This window comes from Cherax quadricarinatus, chromosome 27 (genome assembly GCF_038502225.1).
Source record: "Cherax quadricarinatus isolate ZL_2023a chromosome 27, ASM3850222v1, whole genome shotgun sequence".
Lineage (NCBI taxonomy): Eukaryota > Metazoa > Arthropoda > Malacostraca > Decapoda > Parastacidae > Cherax > Cherax quadricarinatus.
The window spans coordinates 38225777-38250752 of NC_091318.1; the positions used below are offsets into that span (position 1 = coordinate 38225777).

At 39.5% G+C, this 24976-nt stretch overlaps 1 protein-coding gene across 1 annotated transcript in view; it reads right to left on the reverse strand.

The window, feature by feature from the left end:
• The window catches only part of LOC128691013 (sialin-like), a 361202-nt gene that overhangs the window by 8145 nt on the left and 328081 nt on the right, over positions 1 to 24976 (reverse strand). Inside the window, exons 9-10 of the mRNA XM_070089262.1 lie at positions 15978 to 16219; positions 3723 to 3900 (exon numbers count right to left, since the gene is read on the reverse strand). Coding sequence (XP_069945363.1) covers positions 3723 to 3900; positions 15978 to 16219 — 420 coding nt within the window. The remainder of the gene's footprint in view (positions 1 to 3722; positions 3901 to 15977; positions 16220 to 24976) is intronic.

Below are 24976 nucleotides of genomic sequence, written 5' to 3' on the forward strand. Positions count from 1 at the left end.
TAGAGGTAGTGAAAATGTCGAGTCTGAGGGCAATGACTCACGAAATCGTAATGACACGATTGCAAACAAACCATACCACGGGCGGTCAGAATCTTATTGAAGCTAGCTGGCCCAGTGGCTAACGCGACGATCTGGAGTTTTGAGACTCTGACCGCGGGTTCAAATCCCGCCCGTGCTATGTTTTTTTTTCTGAAGGCAATGTGTAAGTTTATTCAGGTATACACAAATACAGTTACATAGCTTATCATACATAGTAGCATATGTGTAATGAACCTAAGACAACCCAAAAAGGTCATACGAAGTTTCTTATTTCCATTGGGGTGTGAATATTATGCAAAGAATCCGTTGCTTGAAGATTAAGAGGTGCGTTTTTTTTAAAGTATTATTTAGAGGGCTGATGAGGGGTTGTTGAGGTGGTTTGGATACTTAGAGGGGATAGAATAAAATAAAATAAATCTGTAGTGGAAGGATGGAGACACAGGGGTCATCCTTGGAAAGGTTGGAGGGAGGAGGGGATACCTGGAGAGGGTTTCGGGGGTCAACGTCCCCGCGGCCCGATCTGAGACCAGGCCTCATGGTGGATCAGGGTCTGATCAATCAGGCTGTTGCTGCTGGCCGCATGCAAACTGACGTACGAGCCACAGCCCGGCTAGTCAGGTATAATGACTTTAGGTGCCTATTGAACGCCTTTTTGAAGACAGCAAAGGGTCTATTGGAAATTCCCTTTATGTAAGATGGGAGGCGGTTATTGGGCCCCCTGACACTTACTGTGTTGTCCCTCAATGTACTCATGGTGCCCCTGCTTTTTATTGGGTGAATGTTGCATCTACTGCCGAGTCTTTTGCTTTCATATGGAATGATTTTCGTGTGCAGGTTTGGTACTCATCCCTCTAGGATTTTCCAAGCGTATATTATCATGTATCTTTCTCGCGTGCATTCCAGGGAATACAGATTAAGGGAAATCAACCGTTCCAGTAATTTAGGTACTTTATCATACATATTATGTGTGCAGTGAAAGTTCTTTGTACACTCCCCAGGTCAGCAATTTCGTCTGCCTTGAAGGGGACAGTTCGTGTACAGCAGTATTCCAGCCTAGAGAGAATAAGAGATTTGAAGAGAATCATCATGGGCTTAGCGTCCCTAGTTTTGAAGCTTCTCATTATCCATCATTTTTCTAGCAAATGCAATATATACATTATTGTGGTCTTTGAAGGTGAGATCCTCTGACATTTTCACTTCCAGGTCCTCTACATTGCTTTCTCGCTCTATTGTATGGTAAGAATTTGTTTTATACCCTGATACAGTTTTGAAATTTCTCTTCATTGAACTTCGTATTGTTTTGAGTGGCCTATTTGAAGATTTGGTTGATGTCCGCTTGGAGTCTTGTGGTGTCTTCAATGGAGGACACTGTCATGGCAATTTGGGTGTCAGCCGCAAAGGAAGAAACGAAGCTATGGCTTACATCCTTGTCTATGTCAGATATGAGGATGAAGAACAGGATGGGAGCGAGTACTGTGCCCTGTGGAACAGAGCTTGTCACCGTAGCCGCCTCGGACTTTACTCTGTTGACGACTACTCTCTGTGTTCTGTTAGTGAGGAAATTATAGATCCATCGACCGACTTCTCACGCATTTTGTGCGCTATTACGCCATGGTCGCACTTGTCGAAGGATTTCACAAAGCCTTTGTACACTGCATCTGCATTTTGTTTATTCTCTATAGCATCCAAGACCTTGTCATAGTGGTCCAGTAGCTTGAACAAACCCGCGTTGCCCTGGGTTGTGTAACTAATGGGTATCTAGGTGGTTGGTGATCTTGCTTCTTAGAACCCTTTCAAAGATTTTTATGACATGAAATGTTAGTGATATCGGTCAGTAGTTTTTTGCAATTGTTTTACTGCCACCTTTGTAGAGTGGGGCTATATCTATTGTTTTTAGTGAGTGTGGGAGGTTTTGTGTGCATGGGGCTTGGACTCCAGACAAATGTGCGCGTGTAAGATAGGAGCAGGTGGAAGCAAATAGTTTTTACTTAATGTGCTGCTGGAATGCGAGCAAAGAAACATTTATGAAGGGATTCAGGGAAACCAGTTAGACGGACTTGATTCCTGGAGGTAGAAATTACAGAACCTGAGCACTGTATGAGGGATGTTGCTGAATAGCAGTTTATTTTTAACTGTAGTGTAGGTGCTCCTCTGACAAGACAGTGTTGAAGTGAATGATGATGAAAGTGTTTCTTCTTTTTTGGTCACTCTGCTTCCATTGGAAACGGCAGATGTGCAAATAATAAAAATAAAATAATAATATGAAAATAATGATACATTTGGGATTAGAGTTGTGTACGTAAAACATTAAATATTTGCTCATTTTGCTAATAAACTCGAAATTATTTAATTTTGTGAGAAAATTAGAGAATATAGTCCTAATCAGCTTCAAACTTATAGCAGTTTTTTTTTTATTCAGAGACGGGACACTGCCACTTGTAAGTTTTATACATTAATCACCGGTGTGTCCTAATAACAGGTATGCTTCGTTTGGGTGACAATTCGTCAGTTATTTTGAGAGAATTGAAAATATTGCAATAATGGTTTTCGTGTAACCGTTTGTGAATGAATCAGATGATCTTTGAAATCTTCAATGTCAATATCTTGAGAACCTGATTATGAGCAGTTTCAAAATGTTGATGTTTTTGTATATTTTGGTCTTTGTGCCATAATCAAAAAGTGCTTCTTCTCAATAATTTTAAACTTTCAATACTTGTTTTTGAGAATTGAAGATTATCATTGGTTTTGAGTTGGGTAGCTGCCAATTTTCTGTTTAAAGTGAAGAAATAGGGATATTAGATTTCCTGAAATAACTTGTGGATGTCCTAAATATTTTCAGATTTTTAATACTGAAATTTATCAACGTTAGAAACTTATACCGAATATTATATTTTCTTCCTGTTTCTATTTCATAAATATCTCTACAATGTAGCTGTTTAAATAAATAATTTATTTTATGGGTGACTGAAAGACTTTCTTTTATGTATGAAAGGTGTTAGAGTATTGTTATTTTGTCAGTGTCTGCTGTGACAACTGGAAGAGACCTTAGAAGAGAAATATTTTTTTTTTGTATCAGACTTATAAAGTTGAAAATTTATTTATCCTTTTTATGTTCTGTTACATCATAATCCCAAATGTCTAAAGCTTTGCAATAATCTGTGTGTATTATTTATTAATATCACATCCGAAACCATTCCAAATTTATCTAGATTCTTCAAAAAGCAGAAGCCTCTTAAGCATATCCTGTGTTGCTCGTGGCTGTGTATATTTTGTTGCTAAGTGCTTTCTCACTCATTTGTCTTATCAGTATTTCTACTCAGGGAAAAAAACCTGTTAATACAAGAAGTAGAAAGTTACAAGTAAATATTTTGCTACTATCTTAATCAAACCAACGTTGCACTTTTTTCAGCAGAGAGAGAAGAGAGTGAGGAGAACACCAGTGTTGACAGAGGGGGTAAAAAAAGAGAGAATTAGTGTTGACGGAGGGAGTAAAGAAGGGAGAGTCAGTACTGACAGGAGGAGAAAGGAGGCAAAGAAAAAGTGTTGACAAAGACTGAATAGAAGGTTGATGTAGAAAAAATGGGAAATATGTGTTGACACTAAATTAGGATTAGAGAGTTTTTCCATAGTGAAGAATAGATGAAGGAGAGTAAATGCAGTGTAACAAAACAGAAAAAACTTGCCATCCTCCTGTTCCAGGTCCACACTACGGGGTTCGTAATTCTGGTCCGGGACCTTTTTGGGCTGTTGTTCATTCCAAGGCTGGACGTCAGCGGAGATGAAAACCAAATAGAAGGTGTTTGTGACCAGATACGTTCCTGCCGAGATGAGGAAGACGGTCCTCCAGGCACTCACTGTTTCCTGAAGGATGGGTAATAATATTGAAATTAGACAAGAAAACTCTGGCAGAGCGAATATGAGTGTTTTGTAAAATAAGGAGAGTCATTGGCGTGTGAGAGTTTGGTGGAGTGTGGGAAAATTTGGTAGTGTAAGTGATCAGTAGTGTGTGGAAGTGCCTGGCAGTGTATAAGTAGAAATTTATGATACGGGTAACAGTTTAGTATTTTTATTATCGAAACGTTTTGCCTGCACAGCAAGCTTCTTCACTCTTATTCAGAGGTCGTTTAAAAAAATTAACACACCAAAAGAAGTGGAGAGGTAAATATGAGGAGATTAGTCCCTGGTTGGGTCTAGTGGGATTGCTGGTGCCTTTTCTTTCTGTTTCATAAACACGTGAGACAATGGGAATATTTTGCTACTATTACTTATACCAAGTTCTTTAAAGGAGACTAAAATAACAGGAGTAAAGACTAGTAATCCCTTGTATATAAATTACTAAAAGTTGTGAGAGGCAACTCACGGCAGCGGCAGCAAGTTTGTTGCTCCTCTATTATACTTCCACCAGTGATTAGTAACAACGCTGTGATGGCCTAGTAAGGACCAACATAACACTAAGATACGTGGATGCCCATAATGATATAACTCATCTGCAGAAATCGCCAAAAATACGCTATTTAACCAACTGAAGACTTGAGTTACTGCCATCTATCCCGCTGCCGGGCAAAAGGAAACATTCCAACATCTGCACACTACCCAGTATCTACAATTCACCTGACACTGTCAATGGCCAGGGGACAGGGCAGCAAGGGAAGGTCCAGTAATCAACCAAGGACTCCCAGCAGCGCAGGTGAGAGAAACATTACTATAATGAAAACTACTGCAAGCCAGAACACAACCCTCACCACCCACCGCTACTAACACAACACTCGCCTGTCAGCAATGACAAACATGGCTACCGTCACTAACATCCAGGATAATTCCTTCAATGATTTGAAGATTTGAACATTAAAGGCCCAGAAATAGCCGAACTCACCAGGAGGCTAAGCCAAACAACCACCATGTTAACTCGGGAAATTGGTGAACTCAGAACGTCCAATGATATGTTAACCCGGGAAATTAAGGACTTGCATGACACCAACACACAGTGCATGAACAGGATTACAACTCAAGAAAATAACCAAACCGCACTGGACCAACAAACCAACACCCACACCCAGTCAGAGGAATCCATCAACCTCCTAAAAGAACAAGTTACTCACCTGATCAACAGCATCAAGCATGAAAGGGAAAGAGTGGACTTACAACTTACAGATTTAACAAATTTCCAAGACCACTTCGACCAACAACAAAAATCTCAGTTGTAGCGAATAGCAAACATCTTCCAGCTACTATAACTCAGCAAACACTTAAACAAGCTACTTTGCAACTTATCCAAGACCTTCTTCATCTTCATGTACCAAGTGATGACATAAAGGAGTGTAAGGTGATAGGTTACCAAACTGGAAAGAAGTCAGTAATACTAAAATTCAACTGTAGCTCTCAAAGAAATAATCTAAAGACTTCTATTACAGTGAAAAGTGTGGTGTATGTAAAACGAATGTCTGACCAAATTACTAAGAAAGTTACGTCATGACAGAAAAATTCGCCAGTGCTTTGCGAGAGATGGAAAAATTGCTGTTAAAAAAGAACCAACGGGTAAGAGATATACTGTTTCTACTGAACATGAGCTATAAAAGTTCCTAAGAGACTCCGGCCTCACTGAACTGGAATAAAATGCTGCAGTTTGTACCCAATTTTCACGAAGAGTGTTATGAAACCCCAATTCTTTATCAATTCAAGTTTTACAAATCCTAGCATTCATTTCAATTTGTCATTCTGACAGTAGCAAATTTTCAAATTTACTCAAACACTACTTTTAGCTTGTACTTTTTTATTTAGAATTATAATTATCTCTTACCAGACTTTATTAGTATTGAGCTATACTTTTTTAAACTGCTTTACCTACTGTACTGTACTGTGATATTTACCTCATTACTGCCTTATTTTTGCCGGTTTTACATATTTGTAACAGTTATACATTTATTATTAACTGATATTACAATTTAAAATTCTCATTATCTGTTTTCTATTTTTATAATTTTATTTTACTTTAATTTTTTTAATATCATTTATTGTCAAAATTCCCATTTACAATTTATATTACATTTCCAAATTTCAAAATTTTTATCTATTTACACAACTTTATTTTATTTTACTTTTCTTAAAATCTATCATTGTCATTTTAACTTTATTTTATTTATAAGATATCATTGCCAAATATTCCCATTTAAAGTTTGTAAAAAGTTTTAGAATATTATTTCAATCTGCTAATTTTAATATCTGCTATTACCAAATACTTCCATTTACAGTATAAATATCCATTATTTACCATCTTATATTCATACAGCAGTGCAAAACCTCACATAGTCTCTAAATTAGAATTGTTCACATATTATTCTATGATATAAACAACAAGTGTTAGCTTTTATGCAATCACAATACATAGTCTGGTGCTACATTCTTCATAATTTTTTCTTAATAGCTTATACCTAGTTAATACTCTATTCACTCTAGCTTAATACAGTGGCAACACAAAGTTCATTATGTTTATTAGTTTCTACACTCTACTTGACCAACATACATTAGCTATACACTTGTCCAAGCATCCCCTCTATTACAGAAATCAGTACTGGAACACATTATACATGATACAGAAAATTACCTTCTAACCTAATGATGATTGATCACGTTGACCCAGATCAAAATCTGTATAATCTAACTCCTAATCAAAATTTAATGGAATGTAGCTGCCTCTATTACACAACATCACAAGCTAGCACTCTCCTAAATACTGCTAAAAACATTACAGTTCTTAATTACAGTATCAGGTCCCTAATAAACATTATGATGACCTCCTGGCACTCCTTGATACCCTAAAGACAACCTTCTCCTGTATTATTGTTACTCAGCACCAGAATACACAGCAATCCACAACTGCAGACCATACCAAGTTGGGGGTGGTACTGCAATCTATTACTCTATTGAACTATCTTGTTATAACACCACCTGTTATAGTGATGAATATGGAGAATATATTTTTTGCAAATTTTACTGTAAAAAAACTTAATTAAGACTCCTATAACAATCGGTGCCATTTACTAGATGCATCATACAGACATCCCAAATTTTAGTGATAAATTAAAGACACTAATAACAAACAACCAAATGCTCAAGCACCACCTTCTCTTAGCTGCAGACTTTAACATTTACCTTGACCTAACAGATGACCAGCCAGTATCCGAATTCATTAATAATATGAACAACACACTATTCATACCAACTATAACTAAACCATCCAGGCTGACTGAGACAAGTGCAACCATAATTGACCGTATATGGACCAATATACTAGCCCCCCTTAAATCAGTGATAATTACAGACAGCACTACTGACCACTACCCCACCATCCTCTTAACAAACATTAATGAACCACCACTGGAATACAACAAAGTTTTCTTTAGAATTCATGACGAGGCCTTAATAAATAACTTCACAGCAGAGCTAGGGACAGTGGACTGGCCTACAGAAATCTCTAATGCCAATGATATCGATGATTGGATAGACATATTTCTTAATTAATTACTTAGACTATACAACATTGTCCCATAAAAATTAAATAGAATACGAATAAACGCTCATCCACAACTCTATTACCAAACCAGTACTTTCCTATATCCTTCCTGAATCTGAATTTTTCCAACTTAAAACCATTGCTGCGAGTCCTGTCTAGGCTAGATATTTTCAGCACACTATTTACATCCCCTTTATTTATTCCTGTCTTCCACTTATACACCTCAATCATATCCCCCCTAATTCTACGTCTTTCTAGAGAGTGCAGTTTCAGGGCCCTTAGTCTATCCTCATAGGGAAGGTTTCTGATACATGGGATCATCTTTGTCATCCTCCTTTGTACATTTTCCAGAGAATTTATATCCATTCTGTAATACGGTGACCAAAACTGTGCAGCATAATCTAAATGAGGCCTAACCAAGGATGTATAGAGTTGAAGAACAACCTGAGGACTCCTATTATTTATGCTTCTTGATATGAAGCCAAGGATTCTATTAGCTTTATTGCGAACACTTATGCACTGTTGTCTTGGTTTCAGATTACTGCTAACCAGAACTCCTAAATCTTTTTCGCAATCCGTAATATTAAGATCTACATTATTTAGTTTATATGTGGCATGGTTATTGTCCTGTCCAACATTTAGAACTTTGCATTTGTCTATATTAAACTGCATCTGCCACTTCTCCGACCACTGCATCAGTCTATTCAAATCTTCCTGGAGTGCTCGAATGTCCTCGTCAGAATGAATTCGACGGCCTATTTTGGTGTCATCGGCAAACTTGCCGATGTCGCTCTTTATGCCCTCATCTATGTCGTTTATGTAGATTGTGAACAGCAGGGGGCCCAACACTGACCCCTGTGGAACACCGCTCGTGACGCTTCCCCACTCTGATTTCTCCCCATTTATGCAAACTCTCTGCTGCCTATTTGTCAACCATGCCTCTATCCAGGAAAAAATTTCTCCTCCTATTCCATATGCTTTAATTTTCCTCAATAGTCTCTGATGTGGGACCCTGTCAAAAGCCTTACTGAAGTCCATATACACAATATCATATTCATTACCAGCTAGGTTGCCCATGGCTAACTAACAGCATACTAAGATCCATTGATAAGAAACATCAATATGACTAGTGGCTAACGCGACGGGCTGGAGTTTTGAGACTCTCTAACCGCGGGTTCAATCCCGGCCGGGGTATGGTTTAACATCAATATGAAAAGCAATATAGACAGAGCCTAATACACAAACTTATTATTAAACACTATGCATCAGTTCTCGCCAAACTAATAAAAAGGGTCGAGAAATTGTACTATTTCAGCAGATTCACTGAAACAAAAGGAGATATAAAAAAGTCCTGGAAAACAGTCTCTCAGATTCTGGGCAACCACAAACTGAGAAAAACTAGGGATATGTCCTAACTAAACCGAATGAAACACAACTACATCCTATTAATACAGTTAACAAGATAAATGGCTTCTCAACCATAGGATCAAATCTCTCCAGTAAAATCCCAGGTACCAACGCCCAAGCAAGTAATTACCTAGATGGGAATTTCCTAACCTCCTTCTATCTTACACCTACCGAACCCACTGAAGTCACTACGATTATCAAGTCAATTAAAAATATATTAAAGAATCCGTCTCAAGCCCCACCATTATTGTACAAGCGAGCGGCTCATGTCCTTTTCCTTGCCATTTCACTCCTTTTTAACAAGTCACTAGAAACTAGCACTTTCCCGACACCACTGAAGACAGCAAGGGTTACACCAATTCACGAAGGTGGTGACCCAACAGATGTAAATAACTACAGGCCAATCTCAAACTTGCCGTTACTATCCAAAATCTTCGAGAAACTCGTGCACAAGACATTATATTAATTTAATACAGCACAAAGCATACTCAACCTCTGCCAATTTGGCTTCAGAAAAAAACAAAAGCACAAACGATGCAGTTGTAAAAATGCTTGACCTGCTTTACACAGCAGTGGAGAATAAGGAATATTCATTAGAACTCTTTATTATCCTAAGGAAAACTCTTCCTCTTATATATTAATGATCTTCCCAACGTATCACAACACCTGAAACCAATTCTCTTTGCTGACGACACGACTTATCTCATCTCCCACCTATATCTTTCCTCACTCAACACCATAGTTTGTTCTTATGAATAAGTGCACATACACGTATGTGTGTATATGCATGCGTATATGTATACATATATATATGATTGCAGGACTCGTTCCTACATGTCTTATAATGACCCTGACTGTTTTTGTTTGGAAGTTGGTTGGTTGGGTTATTTTAGTAGAAATTGTTATCAATGACCATTCATTAGGGAAATTAATGTATGTTATTTAGAATGTGGACTGTACTTACGGGGAGGGGGGGGGTAGAAGTGTCAGCTGTGTCGGCACTGGCAATAATGAGTATTGTAAAGGAGGGTTTGAAGGTTATGTATATGGTTGTGGGTTATGTATATGGTTGTGGGTTATGTATATGGTCGTGGGTTATGTATATGGTTGTGGGTTATGTATATGGTCGTGGGTTATGTATATGGTTGTAATATGGCCATGATCTATGGTGTTCTAAATGTACCGGGATTGTGTATTAGAGGTTTTGTAATATCTAGTATGGTTTTTATTTTACTCTTATACTTTACTGTATTTGTTCTATGTTTTAATAAAATATAAAAAAAAGTACCATTGAGTGTACAATATATTAGTTTATATGATATTGTTTTTGAATATAAATTTTTTTATATAATCATAGTGCCATGGAGTGTACAATGCATTAGTTTATATGAAATTGTTTTTGTATATAAAATTTCATATATAAAATGAATAAGACTGTCAGGTTTTGGTATATAGTTATTTTGTGGTTAAGATATGTTCCGGTAGTTCTCTGTTTAGTTATATGATGTATTATTATATAAAGTTTCCATGTATACTGTATTTTAAATAAAATATAAAAAAAAAAAAATTCCTGGGCCTGCACCTTGACAGCAACCTGAATTTCAGCACCCATATCCAACAAGTAACAAAAAAAGTATTCAAAATAGTTGGGATCCTCTCTAAGATACGTTACTATGTACCACAATCAGCCTTACACACACTATAGTATTCACTAATTTATCCCTACCTCACTTATGCCATTTGTGCTTAAAAGCCGCAGAAAGGATTATCACGCAATCCAATCCAAGGCAACACCCCTCCCCCCCCCTCTTCAAAGATCTAAACTTACTCACTGTTCAGAACATCCACACTTACTACTGTGCAATCTACATTAACCCTGAACTAAAACGCTTTCTTGATAGTTGTGATAGGACCCATAGGCACAATACCAGACACAAAAATCGATAAACATTCCTCGTGTCTGGCTAAATCTATAAAACATTCAATGTACATTAAAGGGCCTAAAATCGGGAACTCCCTACCTGAAAATTTCAGAACTGCAGACTCAGCCAGCATTTTCAAAATTACCGTCAAAAACATCTTATCTCCCTAACACACCCCACCATCAACTGACTACACGAAAACCACCAATTCGTGCACACACAATACATCCTCTTGACCCAAATGACTATGAACATAAAATTGCCTATTAAATCTCAAGCTAGTCCAAAGTGTGCCTGAGATACTTTAATAAAAGAGCTTCAATTAGGAACTGTGTATCATGCCAAGACAAAACTATTCTCATTACTAATTTTGCAAATTGTTATATTTTTAAATGTTCTGAACTACCTCACTATTGTAAGTAAATTCATTTAATCATTTGGAATTTAGAATATAAAATAAGAATTATTATTGGTCTGCCCGAAATACCTAGGCTTGCTAGGCATGCTAGTGGCCTTATTTGTAAGGGTTGTTTAATAATATAAACATTTCAGTTTGAATTTAAAAAAAATGTTTGAATGTGCGTCGGTGTAGTGCACAAGAGAAGGTAAAAAATGATTGGTAACTGTGGAAAATTACATTTACCTGGATGTTTCTCATTAGATACATACCGGTAAATGGTAACAAAGATAATTATTATTAATCAAAGTTACAGAGACAAGTAGGATTTTTGGGACACCTAGGTCGCAAAAAATATCCCCCTTCGATACCTACCATAATCTATCTCTCCACAAGTTACTCTAGACCTATTAATTGCAAATGAAATATACATTACCAGGAATTCTGGTAAAATTTAATATAAATTTGAGGACTGTATATTAAAATTGATAAATGATTATATATACACATTTATATAACAGAAGGAGAATTTATAATTATAACACTCACCAATTAGTCTGGAGATTACTGTGTATCATGTACAGAACCCCATCTAACTAAATTTATGATGATAACACTGGCCAGAATTACAAACATAATTTAGATAGCTTATCTGAGGTTCCTGAAGCTGTCCTGTCCATCTTCTTAATGCTCAAATTATGCAGGAATGCACATCCAACAATATCGGCTCCTATTTGAGAGGTTTAAGCCCAATATAACCCCTAGAGCGACGAAAATTATACACATTACATTAACGTGTTTGTAACACATTTAAAAAACAATGGCGACTCCTCCCTCCCCACAGCACAGGCACAGAGCTTCCCTCTCCAGTCTCTTTTTCATTTACAAATTAATTTTTATTAAATAAAATGTATTACACTAATTTTCATAAAAAATACACGCTGGATTTTTCGGAAAATACATTATTTTCCACAGTAATGATATGAATCAAAGGATGATGAATTGTCTAGCACAAGGCTAATATTAGCTATGAAAAATGGAAGAATTTCAGTGAGGAGAACTCTAGCTAAGGAGCGGACAGTAGTATTATCAAATGATGAAATATGGAAAGAGAAAAGGATGGGGAAAAAAATATTTTTAAATTTAAGAATTATGTTATGCAGGTTTCACCATTAACATGTATATTTCAGGTGTAAATATTGTGGCGAAAAAAGTGCTCCACAAATGTTTAAAAATCGTCAGCACTTAAGAGACGTGTATTAGACATGGCCAGTTGGACAGGTGAGTGACGTCATTAGCATCACTTGGGAGCAGTCGCTGGCAGGTCGCCAACTTAGCATTTTCCGTCTTTTTTTTTTTTTTTTTTTTTTTTTACAAAACTGTGGGGACGCGTTTTTTAGAGTTTTTTGAGATGCTTTAGCGCGAAATCTCGTACGTTTTCGCATTATTTTTTTCCCAAATCTTAGATGAATATCTATGTAATAAACAAAAGCCTAAATAAAAGTATGGAAAAAATAAGCTTAATAATGAATCTCAATAAGCAGCTTTGTGAAGCTCAGGTTTGACAGGTCCAGATCACGTTTTGTCGTGACTCACCTGACGGGAGTGATAATGTCCTGGGCTGCGAACCTATGACTGACTGATAGACTTTCTGACAATCTGACAGACTCTCTGACAGTCTGACAGACTCTCTGACAGTCTGACAGACTCTCTGACAGTCTGACAGACTCTCTGACACATCCATCACACCCGGTTGGCTTTTGTTTAGACCCTCCCTTATGTTATCTGTTAACATTACTATTATTGTCGCTTTATTTGCTCTGAGTATTTATTATGAACAAAAAATATATTCAGCATTTAGTGTCCAGTGACTCAGTGACTCGAAATACCAAAAAATGATTAAGGAAAATAGAGGACGATGATATAAAACATTTTCGTAAGTATTGCAATTGGTCAACTGCAGCTAAATTAAGTGACACTGTAAGACACAAAATTACTGCCAAGCTCAAGAAAACTGAAGAACCATTAATTAAGTAAAAAAAGAAACACAATGCTTCAGTTTGAAGGACTTAGCGATTATGTAACAAGTACAGAGGGAAATATATTTTTGTTCATTGCTGAACATTGTTCATTATGAGTAAATGATCACGTAAGTGAACTCTGCAAAGAATATTTTGCAGACAGTTCTTGATGTAAGAGCCTTAAGCTCAGGAGGACAAAATGTAGTATAGTTGTGTACGATGTACTGACATCATATTTAAGTGATGACTTGAAAGCTGTTACTGGAAATAGTAAATTCAGCTTATTAATAGATGAAAAGAATGATATTTCTGTAACTAAAACATTAGGTATTATTCTGAGACAAACTGAGGTTACTTATTTAAACTTAACTGAATTGTATGATGGCAATGCTGATGTTATATACGAGGCTTTAAGGAATACTTGAAAAATGATGAACTTTAGTTTAATTGACTGGTTCGTCATAAACTGCATCCCGACACGGGTTTTAGTCTAATAGTGTGAGATCTGGAAAGAGATGTCTCTGAGAATCTGAAGTTGATAGCTATGACGTCTTTACCTGTTGAGATGTCGATCTAATTCAATTATTCTGTGTGGAGTGTCTTGCTGTAGTCCCTGTGCGTTCTACTGTAAAGCATTTAAGGTAGTAGAGTGAACTGAGGCCATCAGGCAACCCCCCTTGTTTTGGTTTGGGTGGTCGGGTACATTTGCAAATATAATGGATGTAGTCTACATTGTCCAAAACGAATATAATGAAGATCTTCACAATAGTTCAGAATGTCTCTTTGTTTTCTGCTGAGTCTATTAGGTCACATATGACCTCGGTGAAGCAAGTGATTGTCAACTTCATTTGATTGCTCAGGGGGCACCCACCACTGAGTAGCAGCCTCTTCTGGACGAGGCTGCTGCTCAGTGGTCGGTGCTGTACCAGATGCTGGAGGCTGGACAACTGGGGTTTTCCATGCTGCCATGACTTAGCGGAGCTTCCTGGGTAGTGCAGGTTCCAGGTTTGATGCTTCTTTGAGTAAATGTTTTAGAAAACTTACAAGATGGTGGATATAACACTTATGCAACGCTTGGGAATCTTCATCTTAGTAACGTTTCGCCAGCCAGTGGCTTCTTCAGTCCAATGCAGAGAAACGGTGTAAGATAAGGAATTTGAAGTAATCAGTCCCTCAGCCTCTAGCCGACATGTTGAGTCCATTAATCTTGGTAAAAGTGCAGGACATTCACAGAGAAGAGGTGATTTAATCACTATATATACTCATTCTTAGTTATCTCTATTGTTAGGTAACTATTCCGAAACGTTTCGCCTACACAGTATGCTTCTTCAGTAGAATATAGAGGTGGCAGCAGAAGCAGAATATATGTAAAGACGATGTAATCAGTCCACCACCTTTCATGACGTAGTTATGAGGTGGTCAGTCCCTCAGCCTGGAGAAGCGTTCTCCATCATAGTGTGGAACAATGTGATACTGAAGTAACAGAATAGACTAATATATTGTCAAAGGTGCGGCGCATATGTTTGACGGCAGGACAGTAGAGTGGCTGGGTAGGTCCTTGTTAAATTCAACCCTTCTCACTCGTAATTAGTGGTTAGGAAAAGAAATATAAAAAATGTCCTCTGTACCAAGATACCGTTAGGTTGTATTGTCTGACACTGAGAATATGATAGTGGTATATAAAATACCGACAAGTGGATAAGCATTAATATTGTAGAAGTCACTCGTGGCAAAACGTTTCCTCAAATAAATGACCTGAACTGTACATAATTATGTTTTACGTACCTGCTATAAAGGGGCAATGAGAAAAAGATGAGGATGATATATAAAAGTGGACTTGATAGCCAAAGAAATTTTCTGTGTGAAGTGGAATGAGGATTGGAACTGTATGACAGAGCTGTAGATACCGAAGTAAAGTTGCAGGAAATGCAAAGAGAATATATGTTTTAATCGAGAATATAGAGAGGACAAAGACAGGAAAAGGTTGTAGGTTGCTAAAAGAAGTAACAGGTTTTTGTGTGGATGGTGAGGCTTAGGTTAGGGTATGTACGGGCGAGATGATTATTTTCCTGTGAAAGAGGGTCTTACATGATATTCGATGTTTCCAATGTTTTTCTTACATATTTATTGATAGGACTGTAAATGAAATGAACACTGTGATGCTGGGGAGAGATGTGGATGAAAAGATAACGGATTTAATACAAAGTAGAAGTTGTCGCAGTTGCTTTTTCCTGATGACACTGTTCTTATGGGAGAATCTTAAGAGAAGTTTCTAATGTTGGTGGAGGAATTTGAAAGGGTTTATAAAAGAAGGAAATTGCATGAATACACAAGAAAGAACAAGTTGAGGTGAATGACGAACTCTCTAGAGGATGAAAGACTAGAAATATGAATGGATGTAGTAAATGTGAGCAGAAATTGGGGAGTGGACTCGTCAGCCAGAGAGTTGTGTGCAAAGTCTTGACTAGAAATTTGATTACTAGAAATATTTCTTTTCGTTACTGGCATGGACAACAAACCTATACAACAGCATAAGGTTGGAAAAAAACGAATGAACTGAAGAAAATCCTAAACCATTATTCATTAAAACATCCATAAAACAAATTAAAATTTGAATACGAGATTATACCACTTGCTTCTATAACGATAAATATGTAAAATCACACATACACACGACTCACGTTGCCCTCAGTAATGCTGCCGGTGACCACTGGTGAGACGAATCCAGGTATAGTTGCCACTGTGTTGGTGAGGCCTAAGAGGGAACCTGCTAAGTTAGGGGAGAGGTCCTGATGGGAGGACATATAGCCGCTGTAGACGGCCCCGTTGAGCCCGACTGCCACACACAATACTCCCATAGCCAGCTTCTCGTCGCAGTTGACGAAACACATGGCAATGAGACCAAGCATTGGCCCGAATATACCTGAGGAAACATCTAGAGATAAGAATGCAAGAAAGGAGGAGCACTGCAGCAGGCCTACAGACCCATGTAGGCAGGTGCAGCTTTCACCCAACCACTCATTTATTGGTCCAACCAATACTTAAAGGTACCATAGGTTCCCGATTCCGTGAATCTTACTAGAATTTGTACATGAATGGTATACAATACCAACAAGATAAAAAATTTCATCTTGTTGGTATTGTATACTAATCATGTACAACCTGTCAGGCACTGCAACATCATGGAATCTTGATTCAGAGGACATCTTCACAACCTTCTTCTCGAAGACTCGAAGACTATTACCACTAACCCGTCCCTCTGGTATGACTAACTTCCACTGAGGACAACCGCCAGTATATAAGCGCCAGTCTTCTTGCCTGCGATCCAGTTTCTCCACGACAACGATGCTCTTCGCACCAATTCCAAGGCTGAGGGACTGATTACCTCATCTTTTTTATATAGTTCTAGTCTTTCAGTTATGTCCTTGATTATGTATTTGATAAAACCACTGGATGGCGAAACGTCTACAATGAAGATACTCAGATGTTGCACAAGTGTCTAATTTTTATACTAGAGTGTGTTCCACTCATTCAGAGCTCTAATGTGAAATCAGTGCTTTTCTACATCCTTTCTAAATGTATAATGTTTACAAACATGAACCCACTGCTGTTTGTCCTGTCTTGGTTAGACACTAATGTTGCTCTTCATTTCCAATTAGTTCATTTCTATCTTCCATTTGAGTTCTTTAATCACACTCTCATTAATTTTGTGCCTACAGAGAGCAAATTTCGTGTCCTTAGTCAGAAGAATTAGAAAAAATAGGCAACATCTGGGTTTCTTTATAATATAGACGTTTCGCAAACAAGTGATTTATCAATACAACACAACAGAATGAAGAGGTAAAAGATGAGGTACTCAGTCCCTCTGCATAATAGCTGGTACTCAGTACCGTCTTGATGAAACTGAAGCACAAACAGCAAGACGTGGGCTTATATACCGGAGTCAGATGAGATGAAGGTATTACCACTGGTTTAGCCTCAGTGAATTTCATGACTTGTCCAACATCGTCCCTATGTTGAACACACGGGTTTTTGTGGTCATCATTTCTCCAAGCATTTTTCCCCTCAAGGAAGGTTCCTTGATGTTGGTGAGGGGCTCATGATTTAGGGAATTGGATCTGTGCTCCAGTTCCCCAAATTAAGCCTGAATGCCTTCCACATCCCACCCCCAGGCGCTGTATAATCCTCCGGGTTTAGCGCTTCCCCTTTGATTATAATAATAATAATAATCCAAGCATTTTTGTGTTCGGTGATCCCAATGTCCTATATGTGGGGGAAGCAGCCAGATTTCTGGACATTAGGATCACCGAACACAAAAATGTTTGCAGAAATGATAACAGTAAAAACGCGTGTGTTCAACATAAGGACAACGATGGACACCTCATGAAATTCAGTGAGGCCAAACTAGTGAAAGAAGACGATTTAAGACGTGCAGGAAAAAGCCTATAATTACACCACATTTACTTATAGTGTCGTGGTGAGAGTAGTAGTGGAGAAGATCGCGTTGGTAGGTAGGCTTTCGATAGACTTTAAAACGAAGTTCATAGTCAGCTTTGCAGAGAACATCCAAAATGGATGAATAATAGGCTCAAATTCTTTTAGAACAGAAGAAAGGAATTTATATGCACATCAAAAGAGGTGAGGTTCATATTATGAATCAGTATATTGACATTAAGAGGGACGTTAAAAAGGTGGATAAGAAAGAAAAGCTGAACGGGACTACGAAATTAAAGTTGCTAGGGATTCGAAAACTAACCCAAAAGTTTTTTCCAGGTGTATAGAACAAAAGTTAGAGAAACCATAGGTCAGCTTAAAAATAACTCTGGGCATCTTATTGACAAGGAGAATGAAATGTACTCTATTTTTAATAATTATTTTCTCTCGGTTTTCACTCAGGAAGACACTACTAATATCCCTACAATTAGGTTTTATAGTGGGCCTAAAGAGAATAAATTAAGTAATATAACAGTCACTAGCGAAATGGTTATGAAACAAGTAGACCGACTGAAACAAAATAAATCCCCAGGCCCTGATGAGCTGTTTTCGAGGGTTCTTAAGGAGTGCAAAATGGAACTCTGAACCATTGACCAACATTTTTAATATATCTCTTCAGACAGGTGTAGTGTCCGATATTTGGAAGAGGGCAAATGTAATTCCTATTTTTAAAACAAGGGACAAGTCGTTACCGTCAAATTACCGCCCAGTAAGCCTAACCTCAATTGCAGGCAAATTACTAGAGTCAGTTATAGCTGGTAATATAAGAAGCCATCTGGATAAGCATAATTTGATTAACGATACACAACATGGATTCACGAGAGGCCGTTCCTGCCTAACTAATTTACTAACTTTCTTCAGGAAAGCTTTTGAGGCTGTTGATCATGATAAAGAATTCGATATTGTTTATTTAGATTTTAGTAAGACTTTTGATAGAGTACCACATCAGAGACTGTTAGGGAAAGTGACAGCTCATGGCACAGGGGAGGGAATAATCACCCCATCCCCCGAGAACCAAGAAGGATGGATCACTGTGGACAACAAGAAGCGCCGTCCGTCCAAGGAGCAGACAAACCAGCTCAACCAACCTGGCAAATTCAAGGTGAAATCTTACGGGGAGCACAGAACCCACTACGGCGTCGTTACACACCTGGAATCACGACACAACCTTAGGTTCAAGATATGGTTCAACCTGAGAGGTGAACCAATACTGACTCCTCTCAACGAAAATAGACTTTGAGACAGACCGCTCCTTCACCTTGGAGGAACTGGATTCTCGACAGAAGATCAAGGGTGCAGTGATGCGATACCCTCTGATGGTGTCCATCGAGGCAGTAGCTGCTCACTCCAGTGCGCTGTCAGCTCAACTTCTCAAAGCAAAGACGGCAGGCAACGCACTAACCCAGTAGGTCCTCACACAGCATGTCGAACCGCTGCCATCCCAGTTGGACCTCGGTTCTTGGGGCAGTTACGATGTCAGGACCTTCACGGAAGAACCAGTTCGCTATTTCAAGTGTCAGCGTTACGGACACCTAAGTGCACTCTGTTCGAACAGAGTAATCTGCGGTGTCTGCAGCCAGCACCACCCTACCGAGGACTGCATCACCAAGCTGAAAAATGCATCGCCACCCACTTCACGATGCCCGAACTGCAGGAAGAAACACCATGCCTGGAATTCTTGATGCCCCGAGAGGCTCACCAGAATTCAAGGAGTACAAGAATAGTATACAATACCGACAAGATGAAAACTGAGACACATGTCCAACATCTGGGTATCTTTATTGTAGACGTTCCGCCATCCAGTGGCTTTATCAATACAGATTTTAGAACATAATTTGAAGACAGTAGAACTATATACAAAAGATGAGGTAATCAATCCCTCAGCCTTGGAATAGGTGTGAAGAGCACCATAGTCAAGAAGATTCTGGAGCAGAGGCAAGGAAACTGGCGCTTGATACAAAGAATTCTTCAGCACTTGTGCAACCTTTGGACAACGACCTACTTACACTAGTGGATGGTCCCACTGTGACCCCGCCTCCTGCTACGACTCACCTGACTGCAGTATATAAGCCATCTCTCTGGCCCTATGCTGTACTTCCTGCAAGAGTGATGGACTGAACACATCGACTGCAGGCTGAGGGACTAATTACCTCAAACTCCTCCTCTCCGTTTACCTTCCTGCTTTGTATTGGACTGATGAAACCACTGTGTGGAGAAACGTTTCTTAAATAAAGATTCCCATATGTTGCATAAGTGTCTCAATTCTTAAACTTGTCGGTTTTCAAAACCATTCATAACATCTGTCAGACACTGCAACATCATGGGATCTTGATAAAATGAATTCTTCAACATTTGTCCAACCTTTGGACGAAGACCTACTTCTACTAGTGGATGGTCCCACTGTGATCCCGTCTCCTCCTGCTTCGACTCGCCTGACTGCAGTATATAAGCCACCTCTCTGGCCCTATGCCATCCATCGGCTTCGTTTGGGTTTTCCCACAGCCAAGATAATTGTAGACAAGCCAGAGGAGGAGATGTGCCAGTACTGCCAGCACGTTGTCCAGCGCCCCCTAACACACTATCTCCTGGAGTGCCAAGCTACTGAGACACTCCTCAATTAACTAGCACTGATGTCCCCTCCCGAAGAAAACCCAGAGAAGACTGCGGCTACACTAGTATACCATGGAGTCAACGAAATACACAAGCTGTTGCCCGTGATAACGACATATTCTCCTCGATAGTGTCCACACTTAGGAGCACATACGGTGTTGTCGCTTATGAGATGCACCAGATGAACGACCAGAACAGTGCTTGAGCAGCATACGTTGCAACATTGCAGAACCCTTTCTCCTTCGGGAACCAGAAACGTGTCATCGCAAGATTAAGACCCGTGTCAGGACTCCGGTCTTGGCGAACATTATACACACATACATACATATGCTGTACTTCCTACAAGAGTGATGGACTGAACACATCGATTCCAGGCTGAGGGACTGATTACCTCAAACTCCTCTCCGTTTACCTTCTTGCTTTGTATTGGATTGATGAAGTTACTGTGTGGTGAAAAGTTTCTTCAATAAAGATTCCCATACGTTGCATAAGTGTTTCAATTCTTCAGCGATGTAATAACTTTTATTGCAAATCACACCCTCAAGGTCCTACAATGGAACATTCAGGACCTGAGGGACAAACAGCACCTCTTGTTGGAGGCAGTAATTCGGGATCGGGTTGACATCGTCTTGCTACAAGAAACTCTGACTGTCCCAACTATGTGCCCAAGACTCCCCCGTTTTACTGAGTATTTTTGGCACATGGAAGCGGGCGTTCACTGCACAGGCACAGCTGTATTCCTATCAGATGCGATACCTCACGAGGTTATAGCCAACCCTGTAGACTGTGGGAAGGATGTCGAGAAACAGGCCATCCTTGCACACATAGCTGGGGCGCCCATTACCATCTATAACATTTACAAGAACCCAAGACACATCCTCGACATTGCAGAGCTCCTCGCACTAGCACGCACTGAGTGTATTATTGTGGGTGGAGATTTCAACACATATCACCCAATGCTGCACTCTCACTCAGCAACCAATGCTGCTGGCAGACACATAGCAATGCTCCTACAAGATATTCCAGAGGTCAAATTGCTAAACAATGGAGACCCCCACACACCTGTTGGGCGGCCGCCTCGACCTTACCTTCGGGACAAAAAAACTCGCAGCGGGAGCTACATGGGAAACTCATCCTAACATAGTCAGTGACCACTTTGCAGTGATCACCACCTTCAACATCAACAGCCCCCCCCCCACACACACAGTTGTGGTGCCTCCTAGATGGGACGTAAAGAGGGCCAACTGGAAGGTATTCCAGGATTATCTTGGATTACTTGGAATGGTTTGGATACTGAGGATTACAGTGCAGTCCCAGAACCTGCAGAAATTGACTACACACCTCCCAACAATTCTCAACCAAAAGTGAATTTGTGCAAAATTATGCTTAGGTCATTTGTAAGCATGGAATATCAGGAAAAAATGGAACATGCAACTTTGAGCATCCCAAAAAATGCAGCGACCTCCTATCTAAAGGAGTGTGTCGTTCTTCTTCCTGTACTTTCTTTCACCCAAAAATGTGTCACTCCTCGGTCCTCCAGAAGCAGTGTTACAACATCAACTGCCCTGCATACCATCTAAAAGGGACCAGGAGGCACAGACCCCACAAGACAAACAACAGTAGCTGCGACAACCCAACTCAAGATGATTTTTTAGTGACAGGAAACGGAAATAGAAAATGGAAGGAAATAACAAAAATAGTCCACCACCTTGGAGCCTTGTTGGACGGGAGGCGCAGCCAGTGGCCACCCATGGCCCTCCAGAACTACAACTACTGATGCCAATAACAAAATCCCCCAACAAACACAGAATACAGCCTCGTTCATATTTGCTAATATACAGGGCCTTAAGCCATCCACAAACAACAAAATACCTTTTATCAGTGGACTTCTAGAGGAGTCTAATGCAATGTTTGCAGCCTTCACAGAGACTCACACAAAAGATCACTTTGACAGTGAAATATGGATAAGTGGTTACAACCTTTTTAGACACGACAGAAAGAACAGGCAACAAGGGGGGTTGGCCTGTATGTCAAAGAGTCCCTCATCTGCACAGAGTTGCTGAACACCACGAATGAGGTAGTTGAAGTTATGTCAGTAAAGATCGAGAACCAAAGCCTAGTCATTGTGGTTGTATATAAGCCACCAGATGCAACTTCCAAACAGTTCAAGGAACAGCTACTGAAAATTGATTACTGTCTGGAAAATCTTCCAGCTCCATCCCCAAACATCTTACTGCTTGGTGATTTCAACCTAAGGCATACAAAATGGAAGAATGTAGCGAATAATGTTATAGCTGAAACAATCCCCGGAGGTAGCGCAGATGAAAGGTCACACACACATGAGCTACTAAGTCTCTGCGAAAAACACACCTTAAGCCAGCAGATAGTGGAGCCAACAAAACTAGAAAACACACTTGACCTTATCTTCAAAAATAATGAGGACCTGATAAGAGACATAAGAATATCAAAAACAACTAATTCCGATCACAACCTAATCGAAGTCCAGACGTACATGCATAGGGGTCCTGATCAGCAGAGTGCATGTACCTGTGAAGGTGTCTTCACAAAATGCAACTTCAACAACAAGAACATCAACTGGGACCAGGTAAACCATGTCCTAAATGAAACATGTTGGGAAGATATCTTAAATAACATGGATCCAAACCAGTGCCTTGAAAGGATCAACTTCCTGGCAGCTGAAGCATGTTCTAGGCATATTCCCCTAAGAAAGAAGAAGAGGAGGAGTAAACTGGAGAGAGAAAGATGCTCCCTCTACAGAAAACGCTGAAGAGTCACAGAGCTTCTCAGGAGTGCTAGAATATCTGATACACGAAAGGAGGTGCTGACCAGGGCAGTGGAAACTATCGAACTTAAGTTAAATGACTCTTACAGGAACCAGGAGAGACATGAGGAGCTTAAAGCTATTAGTGAAATTGAAAGAAATTCGAAATATTTCTTTTCATATGCCAAAAGCAAGGCAAATACCACATCTAGTATCGGGCCCTTACTCAGACTTACACAGATGACAACAAGGAAATGAGTGAAATACTGAAATCCCAGTACGACTCTGTGTTTATTGAGCCACTAATAAGTCTGAGGATCGACGACCCAAATGATTTCTTCATGAATGAGCCTCAAAACTACATAAATGTATGCAAGATTTCCGACATTACCCTAATTCCGATAGACTTCGAAAAAGCAATTGACAACATGCCCATGCACTCAGCCCCGGGCCCCGACTCGTGGAATTCTGTATTCATTAAGAACTGCAAGAAACCCCTCTTGCATGCCCTAAGTACACTATGGAGGAGGAGCTTGGACATGGGTGAAATTCCACAGTCACTTAATTAAAACAACGGATACAGCCCCACTCCATAAAGGTGGCAGCAAAGCATTAGCTAAGAACTATAGACCAATTGCTCTGACGTCCCACATCATAAAAATCTTTGAAAGAGTGCAAGAAGCAGGATTACAAATCACCTGGATTCCCAAAATCTGCACAATCCAGGGCAACGTGGGTTCAGGGCAGATCGCTCCTGCCTCTCACAACTACTGGATCACTATGATATGGCCTTGGATGCACTGGAAGAAAATCAGAATGCAGAGGTAATATACACAGTCTTTGCAAAAGCGTTTGACAAATGCGATCATGGTGTAATAGCGCACAAAATACGTGCTAAAGGAATAACTGGGAAAGTGGGGAGATGGATCTTCAACTTCCTAACAAATCGAACACAAAGAGTAGTGGTCAATAGAGTTAAATCGGAGGCTGCCATAGTGAAGAGCTCTGTTCCACAAAGCACAGTACTCGCCTCCATCTTATTTCTCATCCTCATATCAGACATAGACAGAGATGTACACCTCAGCACCGTATCATCCTTTGCGGATGATACTAGGATCTGCATGAGGCTGTCATCTGCTGAGGACGCGGTTAACCTCCAAGAAGATGTAAACAAAGTTTTCCAGTGGGCAACGGTAAACAATATGATGTTCAATGAGGACAAATTCCAACTACTTCATTATGAAAAACTGGAGAAGATAATAACTAGAACAGAGTATACTACAAACTCTGGCCATACAATAGAGCGGAAAAATAATGTAAGGGACCTGGGAGTAGTATTGTCTGAGGATCTCACTTTCAAGGATCACAACAGTGCCACGATCACAAGTGCAAAGAAAATGATAGGATGGATAATGAGAACGTTCAAAACGAGAGATGCCAAGCCAATGATGATCCTTTTCAAATCACTTGTTCTCTCTCGGCTGGAATACTGCTGTACATTAACATCTCCATTCAAAGCAGGTGAATTGCAGATCTAGAGTATACAGAGATCCTTTACTGCACGTATAAGTTCTGTCAAGCACCTTAGCTACTGGGAACGCTTGGAAGCACTTGACTTGTACTCGTTGGAACGCAGGAGAGAGATATATATCGTAATCTACACTTGGAAAATCCAGGAAGGAATGGTCCCGAATCTGCACACAGAAATCACTCCCTACAAAAGTAAAAGACTGGGCAGGCAATGCAAAATACCCCCAATTAAAAGTAGGGGCGCCATTGGTACAATAAGAGAAA